We start from the raw sequence: 18,109 nt of genomic DNA on the forward strand, positions 1-18,109 counted from the left end.
CGGATCTCGGTGCCCGCTCGCCCAAAGACGCCGCGGGCCCAGGCGTCCGAATCCCGCCTACGGTGGCCGCCCGCCCGCGCCCGCTCCCTGACTGACCATTTTCGGTCCCGGCCGCTCGACCTCCCACGGGGCTCTTTGCACACGGGATCATTAATTACCCCGACATTTAATAACCGCTCTTTATATGCCAGACAAGCTCTGTGAGAACGAATTCGCAGGCAACAGTCTGGAATTCCTCAAAGAGCTTGACTGACTTCTAGGTTTCCAGATAGCAGGGATAGGGGGCTGGAGAGAGCATTGAGGAGTCACTCGTTCCGCTTGAGGGATAGTCAGGTTGACCCCACCGAGACTGCTATCTGAAGTAGGCCTCGTGGCCACATTGTCCAGTTCGCGGGAGCCGCTAGCCACACGTGGCTGCTGAATGCTCGCTGTGTGGCTAGTCCAAACAGAGATGTGTTGCAATACACACACCAGGTCTAGAAGACTGAGTTAACAAAATGACAAATACCTAATAAGCAGTATTTGGCATGTATAGGGTTAAATACGTTATTAAAACTAATTTCACCTACTTTTGACTTTTTAAATATGGTTACTGAAATTATTAAATTATGTATGTGGCTTGCATTATTTTTCTATTGACAGAGCTACCTCGGATGAAGCATTAAGATGAATTTGACCGAAAAAGATGAGAAGGGACTACAACAGAATAAACCATGATACCATTAGAATCTGTTTATAATCTACAAATCACATTATTTCATTATCACAACAATTCTAAAAATTTTATAGACTTAAAAAATAAGTGACTCATTTAAGGTTATAGGTGACAATCATTGCTTTAATATATATTTATTTTTTGCTATGTGCCAGGCACTATAACTAAATGCTGGCAATCAGAGATCCCAAAGGAATTGTCTGTGGATTCAAGGACTCAGTCTTTGGAAACACAAGTCAACAAATATTTGCAATCAAATGTAAGAGATGCTAAAATGGAGGAATATACTCTGTGCTAGAAACAAAGAAATAAATATGTATGGGAGGGAAGTCAGAGAATGCCTCACAGAAGTCTTGAGGCAGAGGAGAGTGGAGAGAGCTGCATAAAGAGAAAGAAGAGAATGCGCTAGGCATGTAATTGGGAAAGGGAATAGAGTGTATTCTAGAACCAATCATAGGATATGTGGGGGGAGTGGTACAGCCAGGATTTATATCTCAGGTCCTGGAGCTAAGTCTAGGGGTTCTTTTCATTTATGTTACCACTGTTGATAAATACAAGGTGTATTGATCGGGGTAGGCTAACGAAAGCAGTATCTCAGTGGTTTAACACAATAAAGCCTTATGTTTCATACAAGTCAGTGTATAATGGGTTAATTGGGGCCAGTGGGTGGGCTGTCTGCTCCTTGCAATCATGGAAGGACATGGCTTCTATCTTGTGGCTCCACCATCACCGGTTGCCTTGGAATCATCCAATCTATGTGCCTCAGATAAGGGAGGAGAGCCATGGTGGACTTGTTGGAGTTATCAGGGGCCAGCCCTGGAAGTGGAGTACATCATTTGAACCCCATTCCCTTAGTCTGAATTCAGGTGTGTAGTCACATTGTCCCACCTAACTGCAGGGGTGGCTGGGAAGTAAAATGCTTGTACCTGGTAGAAAAGGAAATGGGGTTTAATGAGCACTTACATTGCCTCTGCCACACAATGTTAAATTGAACTTAACCAAGCACCTAAACCTGACTTTACTTAAAAGGGATATTTGGGGAGAACTGGCAGATAGATAGATGGGAGAGGCAGCCCAGACTCTCCTCTCTTCTTCTTTGGGAAACAAACCAGTGTAAGATTGTATCCTTTGGGGGGAAAAAAGTGGGGGGGGGTAAGGGGAGGCAAAATAGGCTTTGGCCTAATGGCATGATAGTGGGGCATTAATATTTAGTAAACATGTGCTTTATGTCAGAACCTTGCCTTAAACATCACAGGGAAAAAACGTACAATACCTCTGTATTATGCTTTGATGTGTCACCTCTTTATCTATCAGTCAACAAACTGTGAAGTGTAGATATTATCTCAGCATGGTTCAAGGGTATTAAGTGAACCAAAAGGCAAAATTAGGACTTGAGCCCTGGCCTTAGACATAACCTGGTGCATCAGAGTAGTACCTTACCTTTCACAGTAATATATGGGCAAGTCCAAACTCCTATATAAGACACAAGATAGAGTACAAGATAGAGTAATTAAATATGCAGTGAGCAGCAGGTAGATAATTTCATCTTTTTAAAACTTCCTGGTGGAAAAGTTTCAAGATCGGTTTTGATGGCAAAATGTAGGAAGAACAACCTGGATAGAATCAGAAGGCAGAAATGGATAGGCTGTTGAGTGCTGTGGGACGAAGAACACAGATGTGGGGGTGTCTATCTAGAGCAGAGGAGAAATGAAATGGGGAAATTGATAGAAAGATTAGAATAGTGGGTTTTTTATTTGCCAAGTCAAGTAACAGGGAGTCTTTATACTTAGTGTTATAAGGAAGTGATATACCTGATGGGTCTAATTATGTCATTCTAAGGGAACTTGGTGGTCTGGAGCTGCCCTATTGATAGAGTTCAGAACAACAGAATGGGATAAGTTGGGCCGATAGCCAGATTCTAGTGTATGAATACAGAGTTCCATAGGACACAGCAGTGTTCTTTCTGAGGCTCAGGGAGAATTCCCAGACATTTAAGGTTCCAAGTTCTCTATAGGACTTTGGAAGACAGTAAGAGACTCAGTCTCTTGTCTGTCAGCCTTTGCTTCTTCATTTCTGAACTCCAGTTATGCTGTGGTTTGAACAAGAAAGTGCAATGCAGGTATTCACCAGTTAGGATTGTGTTATAAGTCCCTTTGATTGTAATGAATTATCAGGCTGGCTTATAAAAGCCTGTTCAGCCATCATGAAACCATACCTTACATTGCAAAATAGAATCTAACCACCATTTATGACACTGCTTTCCTTTCATTCAAAGTTTTGAAGCTTGATATCATAGATGAATTTTCTACCAACAGGTCAGTGGAGTTGTTTACTTCTTCTATGTCCTACGTAGGAGAAGAAGAAAGGAAAGAAAAAGGTTGAGGGAAATTTCAGATTAGGACTCCTATGGAGAGAAAGGGTAAGGGCCCCCAGTCAGTGATTAATAATTATAACTAACATTTGGACAGCACTTTACAATTTACAAATTGCTTCTTGTATACGTGATCTTCACAACTCACAGAGATAAATTATCTTTATTCCTAGTTTATGGTTAAGGAAATAGACATTTAAATTATAGAACCTCCTCTTTCTATAATCTTGGGCAGAATTATATATATAAAACTGTTTCCTAATCAATAAAATGAAAGCCATTATACCTGCTTGGTGGGGTTGTTGTGAAGGATGGGATGATGTAGGTAAACAATTTAATGCATAGTAAGAATTCAATAAATTATAAGACCAAAGAATTGAAGCTGCATAATGAGTGAAAAGAGGACATTGGTAGGGTGATGGACAATGCAAAGACAGGATGAAAGATCAATTTTATTCCAGACTTTTAGTGAGGTAGACAAATTGGTTGGAATGGAATGAGCTGAAGGTGTAGGCACCCACAGAGTGGGGTGCTTGAATTGGAGATAGGGAGGGGTTGCAGTTGTTGGTAATAACTAGGTATAGGGTATGACTGTGAGAATGAGTGGCCAAGATGGTGGACAAGGTCATTTCAGGTAAGAGAAAGTCAAGGATCTAAGACGCTAGGGTGTCAGCAGGATTAGTATTCAAAGTATTTAACTACCAGTACTAGCATGGACATGGATCCATCAAAATGGGTGTAGCCTGTAGTGCTGGTCCTGGAGGCACCAGTGACTATGAAAATATTTCAGTATTTTCATAATCACACTTGTGCAGTCTAACCCAGGGCATAAGATGGAATTTTCCACATGGATATTGAAATCACCAGGAATGATAATGGGGTTATGGAAGGTGGTCTAGCAAGTTAGTGGAGGGAGTCTTTAATGAAAGAAGGAGAATGACCAGGATATGTTAGGTGATAATAAGAAGGAAGGGTTCTGTGTAGAACGCTTTAATGGCAAGTGTTTCAAAGGCATAGGACATTATTTATGGAGGAAGGAGGGAAATGGTACTTGAGGCAGGAATGAAGAACAAGGAGAACGCTTTACTTCTAGCCCTAGATAGGGTAAAGCCATCATTTATATAGTTAAAACAAAACTTTCATGAAACAATACTCACCTTAACTACATGCAGTATATGCTGTTGATTTCTGTTCTATTACCTTATTTAATAAGTTTTCTATTTACTACGCACTAAATTGATTTTACAACCCACTAATGGGTTGTAGCTTATCATTTGAAAAGTATTGGTATGTAAGTTGTAGGAGCAAAAATAACCACCTCTTGAAACGACTGCATGGGAAGCATGCTTTGCTAAGGGACAGGCAGGTTTTGACTAGATAAAGGAGGAGAAAGAAACATCTATCAAGAAGGTTGAAGGATATAGGGGTATCTAAGTCTGTTCAGGTTGCTGTAACAAAATACTGTAGACTACATGGCTTATAAACAATGAACAATTATTTCTCACAGTCCTGGAGACTGAGAAGTCTAAGATCAGGGTGCTGACAGTGTCTGGTGAGAACCTGCTTTCAGGTGTCTTCTCACTGTGTTTTCACATGGTGGAAGTGGTGAGGGAGTTCTCTGAGGTCTCTTTTATAAGGGCACTAATCCCATTCGTGAGCTCTCTGTCCTCATGACCTAATCCCCTCCTGAAGGTCCCACCTCCAAACATCATCACATTGGAAAATAGGTTTCAACATACGAATTTTGGGGAGACACAAACATTCAGTCTATAAAAAGGGGGTTTTGTTGATGACAGGCCCTGAATCCCAAAGGTCACAGTGGAAGGATTTAGAGGTTGTTTTGGAAGTTGGAGGTCTGATTCAAATTAGGCAATGTAGAGGACTGTAATAGGGTAAGAATCTCTATTTTGAGGGATGATCTGGAGGCTAAGGATTCTTATGGTGAGTGTTGTAAGCAGAGATATAGGACATGATGGGATTAATTCTCTCAGGAGGAGATGAATAATCAGTTCTAATTATAGCCCCCTCCTTGGGACTGGTCTCTTAGTTTGTCAGTGGTGGGGTGAGGTATAAGGGTTAGTTAGGGTTGAATAGTTGAGGTGTGTATGGTAGAATGAGGGTCTCACAGAAGTGTGCTGAGCTCTGTGGACCCTTTTTCAGTTCTAATATGGATAGAGTTAAGGCTAGAGGGACTATCTTTCCAGAAGTGCCAGGGCTCTGAGGGTCCCTTAAAGCAGGCTTGGCAATGAGCGGTAGTGGTTTCAAGGCTTAAGGAGTTCTGCGGCTTACACTTAAATCCTGCTGTCCTTGATATTGAGGGGGAGGGAAGGAGTGGCCTTACAAGAAGGTAATAGTTTCATGTGTACGCTTTCAGTAGGAAAATTTTAATTAAGACAGTGCTAAATTAAATAGTGGGCACAAAGATATGCTAGAAATAGCGCTAAACTAAGAACCAAAAATTTTGTTTTTTAATTCTGGCTGTGTCTCTGGGTGATAGATCAGAGCCTTAACCTCATCTATCAAATTAGTATAATGTTGTTCTTCTTTTCCTTAAAAGCTGTTCTGAGGGATAAATTAAGTAAAAATATAGGCATATGGTGTAAAATTTATAAAGCGCTATTCAAAGGCAAGATGTTGGCAATGGGCATTACTTGGCAGAAACAAATTGTAGTCAGTGCAAATAGTGGACCAAGTGCAAGCAGCTGTCAGTTAGTGACAGCTGGTGTTGCAATCAGGGTAAGACTAGATGTTTTATAAGATTTAAAGAGGTTTTTGACGGTGAGACACAACTCAGACAAATAGATAAAAGGCAGAACTCTTTGTTACTTATAGCTCCAAAGAGAGAAGTCTGTTGTGCAGGGCCGTATAGCTGGTCACACTGAGGACAGGGTTAACAGTAGGCTGGAACTGTAGGAGGTGCTTATGTATGGCAAACAGGATAGAGTTAGGTATGTTTCCCACGCTTCCTGGGGATTGGGTATTTTGAATAATTCAATGGGCCTAAGAATGTAGGAGCTGTTTCTGAGTGTAGGTATCTGGGGACCTCTGGCAGTTGGATATGTGTGTATTGTAACCTAGGAGTGTTAGAGCCTGATAAGAGAAGTAGCTGGGGTGGGGGTTTGATAAGTTGCCAATGAAGGGGAATTGAGAGTTTTAGCCATGACATCAAGACTGGGTCAAAGCAGCACTTGCAAAATATCATATTACACAGGGACAGCTTTGGAGTTGCGTAATCTCAAATCGTCATTTTTTTTTAATGGTACAAAAACTCAAAGCAGACTTTTCATTGATACAGTATAGTTTCTTAATTTAGCTATCTGTTTATTTACAACACATTTTATTTATAAGTTACTGAAAATCTAATCTTTAATTCTGTTATCTCTGGCTCTTAATTTATATTTTAAGTAGGCCAGATTGTTGACAATCATTCTAGAGAAATACCTGGCATCATCTAATACCCAGTGGCAGAAAGAGTTAGACTGGGTTAAAAGTTCTTTTTAGATTGTAAATGCCTATAACATATAATGGCTGGAATAATTCAGGCTCAAAGTTGTTTTCCATCAGGTTAAAGTTATTTTCCTATTATATGACTGTGGTAGAAAGAATATTAAGATGTCCCCCTAACATTCTGGCCCCCTGATGTACATGTCCTGTATAGTCCCCTCCTCTTGAATGTGGGTAGAATGTGTGGATATGGTGGGATTTAATTTCCATGACTAGCTACTGATCAGCTGGCTTTGAGTTAATCAAAAGGGAAATAATCCTGAGTAGCCCTGACCTAAGGAGTGAGCCCATAGAAGTGGGCACTTCCTAAAGTCAGATTAGAAGCTGCCATGCTGTGAGGGGGCCATATGGCTAGAAACTGAGGGCAGCTCATAGGAGCTGAAAGCTGTCCCTGGCTGTCAGCTAGCAAGGAAGTGGGGACGTCAGTCCTACAGCCACAAGAGATTGGATTCTGCTGACATCCATGTGATCTTGGAAGAAGACCACGAGTCTCAGATGAGATCATAGTACAGCTTTCACTCTGATTTTAGCCTGATGAGACCCTGAGCAGAGTACCAAACTGACCCATGCCTGGACTTCTGACCCACAGAAACTATGAGATAATAAATTTGTGTTTTTTAGCTACTAAATTGCAGTAATTTGTTATGCAACAATAGAAAATGTAATTGTAATTTGTAATGCAACAATAGAAAATGAGAACACTATGTGTCTCACTTTTTATTTTTATGATTGTGCATGCATAGGTGCTACATTTATTTTTTTTCTTGTACACGGAAATTAGTTGTTTACACACTTTTTTTTTGTCTTTTTGAACAATGTTTCTATGAGCACCTTGTAAATTACTTCTGGTGCAGTTGTTTAAGAGTTTCTGAAGGATTAGAATTGTTGAACCATAGAATATGTGAATGTTCACCTTTATAAGTTAATACCAAAGGCAAAAGTTGTTGCAAAATCTGTTTTTTTAAGAAAAACAATAAAGTTCATAACTCTTCACTAGACTAAAAGAAAAACTGAAAAGACCAGTTATCAACATCAGGAATAAAAGAATGCCTCACTACAGATTCTTCATAGACTCAAAAGCTAATAAGAGATTGTTATGAACAATTTTATGCCAATGAATTTGACAATTAGATGAATTGGACAAATTCTTCGGAAGATAGAAATTATCAAATTATAGGAAAATATAGAAAACCTAAATAACACTATATCAACTAAAGAAATTAGATTTGTAATCATAAATCACAAGGAACCTCAAGGTCCAGATGGTTTTACTGGTGAATCTCATCAAACTTAAACAAAAGGATGCTAATCCTACAAAAAAAAAAAAAACTTTCAGAAAAGAGAGAGGGGGACACTTCTTCACTCATTTAAAGAGGCTGTAATTTATCTAATACTAAAACCAGACCAAGACATTATACTTCTAAACTTGTTATGAGACAAATATAACCTTGATGTCAAAACCAATAAGAATATTACAAGAAAAAAAGTTACAGACCCTCATGGACATAGATGCAAAAATCCTTAACTAATTTTTAACAAATTGAATTACAGCAATATATAGGCAATGACCAAGTGAGATTTATCCCAGGAATGCAAGCTTGTTCTAGTATTTGAAAATCAATATACCACATAGACAGAACAGCATAGGAAATGTTTATGGTTTCAACTGATATCAAAAAAACAACTCATGAGATGCAACACCCCTTCACAAACTAGGAATAAAAAGCTTATCTCTGAAAAGCCTATAGCAAACATAATAGTTAATGTGAAAGACTGAATGCTTTTGTCCTAAGATTGGAAACAAAACAAGGATGTCTGTTCTCACTGCTTCTTTTCATCATTGTACTGGAAGCACTAATCTGTGCAAAAAAGGGGCAAAAATAAAAAATAAAATGCACATAGTTAAAAAAGTAACATTGTCATATACAAAGAAAATTTTGAGGAATCTACAAAGAAATTACTAGACCAGAGTAAGTGAATTCAAGAAGGTCACATGATACAAGGTCAATACAGAAATTAATTATATTTTTACACACAAGCAACAAACCATTGGAAAATAAAAGTAAAAACAATTCAATTTATGATATTTAAAATATGGTATACTCAGGGATAAGTTTAACAAAAGATGTGTAAGACTTGTACACTGAAAACTAGAAAACATTGCAGAGATAAATTGAAGAAGTTTAAATACATGGAGAGATATACCATTTTGATGGATTGGAAGACTCACTATTATTAAGATGTCAGTTATCTCCAAATTGTTCCTTAATGTTTTCAGAAGAATACATAGGAGGATAGCTTGACAACACTGAGAACATCTTGGTGAAACGGTACAAATGCTAATTTTATTAAACCTTGATACTCATATATCTTTTTACTGTTCTGGGTAACAAAATGGGAAGTATGCATAAGTCATTTGTGCTACAAACCAGATCATGATGGTGGTCTCAAGAAAAAGCATCTGTTCAATTATTTTAGTTGTGAACTGAAGTAATTACTTTTCTAAAAACACAGAACAGCAGTTTTACTTGAAAGAATGCTTGGCAAACTGCAGCTATTGAAACCTATTTGGCAGACTTTTTCTTGAAAACAACTTAAATGAGCATGACAGAGAAAAAAAACTGACATTATTTGTTGCCAGTGATAAAATTATGATTGATATTTGTGATGGTATTAATGGATGTGATTTTTTTATATTATGTAATTAACTGTGTTAATATTTGGAACATCTGTATAATGTATAATAAATGTGTCAATATTTGGAACATCAGTGAACCAGTAGTTTTCAAATGACTAATGCATGGTATTTAAAAAAATCATTCCTGGATGAAAAGTTCCACTCAAGGTGCAATATAGACCAATGGATTTTAACAGAGTATGAAAAATTCATTGATATTGTTTTAGATCTGAAAATGCTCCTCCCTTTCCAATAATGTCTCTGTTTGAGGCAGGATATTCTTCATATACATCAGTAAAAACAGATTCAGCTATCTTCATTAAGTCAGACATTAAAAAGATTTGCAAAAAATGTATAACAATGCTACTCTTCTCATTTTTTTGTTTCAGAAAATATAATTATTTTAACAAAAATGCTACTTATGTTAGCATATAATGGATTGTTATTTTTAGATGAATTGATAAGCTTTTTTAAATTCTCATTTTTATTTTATTTATTTATTTATTTTTGAGAGAGAGAGCGCACAAGTGGGGATGGGGGGGAAGACTCCCACTTCCCACTGAGCAGGCAGCCTCACACAGGGCTCGATCCCAGGACCCTGAGATCATGACCTGAGCCAAAGGCCGACACCTAACTGACTGAGCCACCCAGGTGCTCCTAAATTCTCAATTTTAATTTATAAAACAAATAAATATCCATAGGTATAACCCACATTAAAAAGTTCTTTGGAGTCTTCAATAATTTTTTTAAAATATTTTTTATTATATTATGTTAGTCACCATACAGTACATCCCTGGTTTTTGATGTAAAGTTCGATGATTCATTAGTTGCCTATAACACCCAGTGCACCATGCAATACGTGCCCTCCACCAATAATTTTTAAGAATATAAAATTAATTTTTATATTATTATATTATTATATATTAATTTTTATTCTTAATTTTTAAGAATATAAAAGGGGTCCTGATACCAAATAATTTGAGAACTGCTGCAGTAGGACACTGACAAAGTGTTGTCACTCAGCTGCCATGATAAATGAGATTTCAAAAGGCCGTTCTAACATTTTATAATGGCATCTTCAGGATGATGGGGAATATGGTAAAACCAATAAATTCCACTATTGCTCATAAATTTTTTCTATAAAATGAACTCTCTGGTTAGAAGCACGACTATGTAGACTATAATGACAGTCAATATGGCAATCCCGCAGCCCATGGATGATGGTTTTGGAATCCCACCATCTGGAGGACTTTCCTCTGAGCAGATACAACTTAACTCTTTGCAATATCTTGTCCATTTTTTTCATATATTACAAACGTGATACTTTTATTGCTAAGATCACTCTATTTTTCTTCATCTCTGTATAACCTCCACTTTAATTTACTTTTCCAGACATTTCTTTTTTTTTTTTTTAAGATTTATTTATTTATTTATTTATTTGACGGAGATAGAGACAGCCAGCGAGAGAGGGAACACAAGCTGGGGGAGTGGGAGAGGAAGAAGCAGGCTCCTAGCAGAGGAGCCTGACGTGGGGCTCGATCCCAGAACGCCGGGATCACACCCTGAGCCGAAGGCAGATGCTTAAGGACTGCGCCACCCAGGCGCCTTTTTCCGGACATTTCTTAAGAGTATTATAAAAGAAGGGGCACCTGGGTGGCTCAGTCGTTAAGCATCTGCCTTCGGCTCAGGGCGTGATCCCAGAGTCCTGGGATTGAGCCCCACATCAGGCTCCTCTGCTAGGAGCCTGCTTCTTCCTCTCCCACTCCCCCTGCTTGTGTTCCCTCTCTTGCTGGCTGTCTCTCTCTCTGTCAAATAAATAAATAAAATCTTTAAAAGAGTATTATAAAAGAAAAATGAATTCTAATCATATTGCAGTGGCAATATGAAAAATCATATTGATCAACATAGACTGAAGCATAGTCATTTGGTTTTCAACTAATTTGGCAAACTTTACAGGNTATTTGACGGAGATAGAGACAGCCAGCGAGAGAGGGAACACAAGCTGGGGGAGTGGGAGAGGAAGAAGCAGGCTCCTAGCAGAGGAGCCTGACGTGGGGCTCGATCCCAGAACGCCGGGATCACACCCTGAGCCGAAGGCAGATGCTTAAGGACTGCGCCACCCAGGCGCCTTTTTCCGGACATTTCTTAAGAGTATTATAAAAGAAGGGGCACCTGGGTGGTGTGTGTTATGGGTGGAATTGTGGCTCTCAAAGAAGGTATGTTGAAGTCTTAACATCCTGTAACTCAGAATATGATCTTATTTGGAAATAAGGTCTTTGCAGAGGTAATCAAATTAAAACGAGGTCATTAGGGTGGCCATAATCCAATATCCTTATAAAAAGAACTCTCTGTTTGGATGCAGAGCCAGACACATATAGAAGGAAGACGACATGAAGACACAGGGGGAATGTCATGTGAAGACAGAAAATTGGAGTGATGCAACTGGAGGATAGGATCTAAGGAATGTCTGAGGCCACCAAAGATGGGAGGAGATCTGGAACAGTTGTCTCTTAGAGCACTCAGAAGGAACCAACTTTGTGGACACCAGACTAACAACTTCAAGAACTGTGAGACGATGACTTTTTGTTTTTTTAAGTCACCCAATTTGTGGTACTTTGTTATGGTAGCCCTAGAAAACTAATGCAGATGGCAAAATATTTACAGGAGTAACTGTCTTAATCAACCTTTTATCCCAAAACCAAGCACTGAGTATTGAATACTCGATACATCAGGCCCACTGAATGTTGAATGAAGATCCTTGAAAGTGGAAATCTTCCTAAGACATCTGTCAGTCATCTTGTTTCTTATTCCCTATTCTAGGTCTAATACATTAGATATTGAATGCTGGCTGAATAAAATAAATACCTATAATTGGAATGAAAAGCAAGTATAAAATATGAATTTCAAATATATTTTACGATATTGTTATATAATACTATTTTACAATATTTGTTTTCTTTAAATATGGGAAATATAACAACTATTCTGGGAGTAGTTCTTTCCTCCCTTCCTTCCTGCCTTCCTTCCTTAGTTCCTTCCTTCCTTTCTCCCTCCCTCCCTCCCTCCACTCTCTAGAGCCCCCTTCCTTCCGTCTTTCTTTCTTTCTTTTCTTTCTTTCTTTCTTTCTTTCTTTCTTTCTTTCTTTCTTTTTCTTTCTTTCTTCTCTTTCCTTCCTTCCCTCCCTTTCTTGTTTTCAACTACCTCCAAATTTTATTTATTATGATATTGCCAAAATAACAATGAGGTATTTTTAAAATAAAAAGACTACCCAGAATTCTATCTAAGCAATAGGTATTTTGGGGTGATCAGGGTCTTGGAAATGAAAGTGTGGTATAAGGATATCAGGTATCAGGACAAACACAGGTATTGAGATCCAAATACCTGTCCCAGTTTTGCTCTGTAGGAATAAGCTATTAAATAACCCCTCTAAGCCTCAGTTTTCTCATCTGTAAAATTGTAGCTGTTTAACATAGAACTGTTGTGACAATGAAAGCAAAAATAGAATTATGTTCTATTAATTTTACAAATAAGAATATTGGATCACAGAGGTTCAGTAACTTGCACAAAGTCATCATCTAGTTAACTCAATGATTCCAAGGCCCAAATTCTATTAAAACCGAAACCCCTTAATTTCACTTCTCAATGGTATATTTTAGATTTCAGGTGATTATGTACCAAAATTTGTATCCAGGGGTGACCCAACCTGCATAGTCTATGTCTAGCTGTCCCAGAAAAGCAGTCACAGAACTGCATAGGGGCGGGGAGTTTATGGTAAAGCACAGCCAAAAGCTGGCTTCCAGGTTAGCTGCCTTCAGCAGGTGTCTCTGCCGCTATGCTAATTAACAGGTCTGCTGAATGGTGCCCACTCTTTCTTTTGTCCCCTGAGAGGCAGTGCCACTTCTCCCAAATGCACTCTAAGAAAGGGGACTGTTTCTCTTGCTGTGACCCAGGAGATCCTCAGATCATGCAGTCTGCTCCTGGGCCTCTGCCCTCCTTCCCCACAGGAGCACCCCTAAGCCTGCCAGGTATGACCCTGGTGATGGCATGGATTTCTAAAACTTCAGACTCTGAGCTCTGCTGATTGTTAAAACTTGTGATAAACAGCTCCCCTCTTTTTCCCAGTCAATGGTTTTGGGGAAGAGTTTTTCTTGTGCAATCCCCTGCATACAGCTTTCTTTATCTCTCTCCGTCTCTCCTCTTTCTGTGATCAGGGTTCCCTCCCCTCTGCAGTTACCCACAATTCTTTTCTCTCCCAAATCAACTTTCTATAGCTCCTACCTTCCACAATGTGGCTATTTTTCACTCTCTAGATGTGCAGGTTGTTCTCTGAGTCCTCCGATGGATTTCTTGGGTGTTCAGAATGATTTGATATTTATCTAGCTATGTTCAAGGGATGAGGCAAACATAGGGTCCCAATATTACTCCACCATCTTAACTCCCCTCCTGGTTTCACCATTTATATATGCATCTCTAACTAATATAGTTCTGTTTGCCTTTACTTGACCTTTATATGAACAGAATAATTTATTACATATCATTTTGTTCACTATTATATTTGAAATTCGTTCATGCTATTTCATATGACTGTAATTTGTTCATTTTCATTGATTATATTCACTTCCCAGTATGTATATATCAAATTTTATCTTTCTATTTCTATTGTACATGGCCATGTGAGTTATTTCCTGATTTTGGTTATTACAAACAGTGCTACCATGAACATTCTTGTACATTTATTTTGGTGCAGTGAGTATGAATTTTTCTAGGATAAATACCTAGTATGGAATTCTGGACTGAAGTAACTTTACCACATAATGGGTAGCTAAAACTTTTCCCAAAATGAGGGTCCTCATTGTTCTACATTAATGCCAAAGCTTCATTTTATTGGGCTTCTTAATTTTTGCTGTTCTGATACCTGTTTATCATGGTACTTTTCATTGTGGTTTTAATTCATATGATTACTATTAAGGCTGAGGAACTTAGGGATTTGGATTTCCTCTTCTGTCAAGTTTCTGTTCTATTCTTTTGCTCATTTTCCTGTCAGAATATTTTTTTCTTGGGGCACCTGGGTGGCGCAGTCATTAAGCGTCTGCCTTCGGCTCAGGGCGTGATCCCAGCGTTCTGGGATCGAGCCCCCACATCAGGCTCCTCCGCTAGGAGCCTGGTTCTTCCTCTCCCACTCCCCCTGCTTGTGTTCCCTCTCTCGCTGGCTGTCTCTCTCTGTCAAATTAATAAATAAAATCTTTAAAAAAAAAGAATATTTTTTTCTATTTATAATGTAGGATACTAGGGTTTTGCTGTTCATGTGTATGGCAAATATTTTTCCTACTTTGTGGCTTGTCTTTTCATTCTTATGAGATTTTTGATAAAGTTTATAATTTTAATAAAATTGTGTATATATATTACATATATACATAAAATTGTATTTATCAATTTTTTTGTAGTTAGTGCTTTTCATATCTTGTTTTTAAATATCCTCTTTACCATCAATACATTGTCCTATACAATTTTATTAAAGATTTATAGTTTCCCCTTTCATACTTAGTACTTTAGTCTAATGGGAATCGACTTTTGCATATGGTGGATGAGGATAAAATTTCATTAATTTTCTACATGGATAGCTAATCATCAGTCTGCATTGACTGAAAAGTCCACCCTGAACAAATTGATATGTCTTGCCATCTAAGTATTTGGCGCCCATTTCTGAGTTCGCTTTCCTTTTCCTTTGCTGTATTTGTCTGTCTCTGGGCTAGTAATAGAAAATCTTAATTAAATAGTTTTATAATAAATCTTGATATCTAGTAGAACAAGATCATCTACCTTGTTCTTCTTAGCTTCAAGCGTAGCTTGGATGGCTTTACTTCTTGATAAATTTTAGAATTGACTTTTTAAATTTATAAAAAGGGTACCTTGTCTGGAATACTATTCCAGATTTTTGACTGGCATTATTCTGAATATATAAATCAATTTGGAACAATTGACATCTTAAAATACCAAGTCTACCAATTCATAAGCATAGTATATTAGTCTCCATTTATTTAGGTCATCTTTAACATTTCTCAGTAAGCTGCTGTTATATATTTATGTTTATTAAATAGATCCAAAGGGTACCTTGTTGATCTTTTAATTTTGCTTCTAGAATGATTCGTATCTATCCCCTACTCCACATACTGGCATACAATATGTATTTGGATCAAATTCACATACTATATTTTTATATTTTTATTTTTCAAAATTGTTAGTTCACATATAGTGTAGTATTAGTTTTAGTGGTATAATTTAGTCATTCATCATTTGCATATAATACCCAGAGCTCATTACATCCAGTGCCCTCCTTAATGTCCATCACCCAATTACCCCATCCCCCCACGCACCTCCCGTGCAGCAACCTTCAGTTTGTTCCCTATATTTAATAGTCTCTTATGGTTTGCCTCCCTCTCTGTCTTTATCTTATTTTTCCTTCCCTTCCCCTACGTTCATCTGGTTTCTTTCTTAAATTCCACATAAGAGTGAAATCATATGGTATTTGTCTTTCTCTGACTGGTTTATTTCACTTAGCATAATACACTCTAATTCCAACCACATCATTGCAATTGACAAGACTTCATTCTTTCTGATGGCTGAGTAATATTCCATTATATACACATACCACATCTTCTTTATTTATTTATTCATCAGTCGATGGACATTTGGGCTCTTTCCATGTTTTGGCTATTGTGGATAGTGCTGCTATAAGCAATTGCACTGCTAGGTATCTATCCAAAGGATACAAAAATAGTGATTCACAGGAGCACATGCACATACTATATTTTTAGATCTAAGCCCCCAGGCAGGAGAGTTTAAGGAAAATAAAATAGCCACAATGTACTGATTTTCAATCTTGCAATCTATTAATTTTTCTTTTTCACTTTTCCTTGCGATATTGGTCATACTTTTTCGAAAACAGAATGAATAGAATGGAATAAAATGAATAGACTAGAAGAGAATAGAATAGAATTAGAGATTTATCATGACAGAATATCTGGCATGGTTATGGAGGCTGAAAAAAATCCCACGATCTGCTGTCTGCAAGTTGGAGGCCCAGAAAAGCCAGTGATGTAATCCCAGTCCAAACCCAGAAGCCAAAGAACCAGGGGAGCCAGTGGTGTAAGTTCCAATCTGAGCCTGAGGGCCCAAGAACAGAAGCATCAATGCCTGAGGGCAGAAGATGGATGTTCCATTTCAAGCAGAGAATGCAAATTCACCCTGCCAAAGCATTTCTGTTGTATTTGGGCCCTCAACAGACCGGATGATAGCCACCCACATTGGTGAGGGCAATCTTCTTTACTCACATCATTGATTCAAATTCTTCTGGAAATACCCTCAAAGACACATCCAGAAATAATCAATTTGGCCAGACACCCTGCTCTGCTCCAAATACGCTTCACCTGCTATTCTGTCAGATGAAGCTCTCTCAGATTATTTTGCAAAAGGCTGCTAGATAGGAGCCTATACATCAAACTCTTTCCCCCTAGCTTCCATTTTTGTGATAGTTTATTTGCTTTGAAGTCCAGGCAAATACTTGAATTTAATTGAAATGCAATTTCTCCAAGTGCTCTAGGCCTATAAAATTTTTTCTTCTTTAGAGATCATTTTGTTCTATTTCCAGAGCAGTTTCATACAGCTTTTACTCTACTAAGGCACACTTCTGTTTCTTCAGCATCCTCTGCAGAGCTGCCTTCACCTCCTGGTTCTTGAGGCTGTAGATGAGGGGGTTCAGCAAGGATGTGATCACACTGTACTGAATGGAGACCACTCGCTCCAACACTGAGCCTGAGGCGGGGCTGATGTACCTGAATAGAGCTGTCCCATAGAACAAGAGCACCACAGTGAGGTGGGAGGAGCAGGTTGAGAAGGCTTTGGCCTGGCCCTCAGAGGAGTGGATGTTCAGAATGGCAGAAATGATTCTGGAGTAAGAGAAGAGGATCAGAGCAAGTGTCAGCAGCCCTAGAAATGCACATGACACTGCTAGAAGAATCTCGTTGACAATGGGATCAGTACAGGAGAGAGGAAAGAGTGGAGGTAGCTCACAGCTGAAATGGGGGATGATGTTGTACTCACAGAAATGTAACTTGTGGATGAAGAGACTATTCATCAAGGAAATCAGAAATCCCATTGTCCAAGCTATGCTCACAATCACAATACAGAGAGGTCTGTTTATGACCATGGTGTAGACCAGAGGGTGGCAGATGGCAGCATAGCGGTCATAGGCCATGGCAGAGAGAAGACAAGCTTCTGTTCCCCCAGAGAGAGTGAAAAAGAAACTCTGAGTGATGCATCCCCACACTGAGATGCTTTTATTCTGAGATAAGAAGTTCTGTAGCATTTTGGGCACGGTGACTGAGGAGAAACTGATATCCAGGAAGGATAGGTGTCCGAGGAAGAAGTACATGGGTGTATGGAGGCGAGAATCCACCCTGATCACCAGGATCATCACCAGATTCCCCAGCAAAGTCAGAAGGTAAATCCCCAGGAACAGCACAAAGAGCATGGTCTGGATCTGGGGGTCACTAGACAACCCCAGAAGGACAAACTCAGTAATTATACTGACATTTTTCATGGTTGCTTAGAGATTCAGTCCCTCAAAAGAAATGAATGATTTTTCCACTTGATAAGACATTGATCTGAGTCTTTCTCAGTGAAAATGAGTTTTCTACTCACAGACAGTATACCTCCTTACCTATAGACCAAAACAGGAAACTCAGGATAGGGAAGAGTCTTCTCAGATACAATCTCTTCACTTGCCCTTCTTTTCTAACTAGTAGCACTATCTTGTCATGGTCTCTATACCTTCACCCTACTT

General features: G+C 38.6%; 1 protein-coding gene across 1 annotated transcript; it reads right to left on the reverse strand.

Moving 5' to 3' along the window:
* Positions 1–16,933: 16,933 nt before the first annotated feature.
* LOC100481295 (olfactory receptor 8S1-like) lies at positions 16,934–17,866 on the reverse strand. The gene has a single exon (XM_011216692.2). The coding sequence runs from the start codon at positions 17,864–17,866 to the stop codon at positions 16,934–16,936; it is 933 nt and encodes a 310-aa protein (XP_011214994.2).
* Between the last annotated feature and the right edge of the window lie 243 nt (positions 17,867–18,109).

The sequence above is a fragment of the Ailuropoda melanoleuca genome, chromosome 16 (genome assembly GCF_002007445.2).
Source record: "Ailuropoda melanoleuca isolate Jingjing chromosome 16, ASM200744v2, whole genome shotgun sequence".
NCBI lineage: Eukaryota > Metazoa > Chordata > Mammalia > Carnivora > Ursidae > Ailuropoda > Ailuropoda melanoleuca.

Bases quoted from the DNA above. Each gene is read 5' to 3' on its own strand.
- LOC100481295 (XM_011216692.2), bottom strand. From the start codon at position 17,866: ATGAAAAATGTCAGTATAATTACTGAGTTTGTCCTTCTGGGGTTGTCT.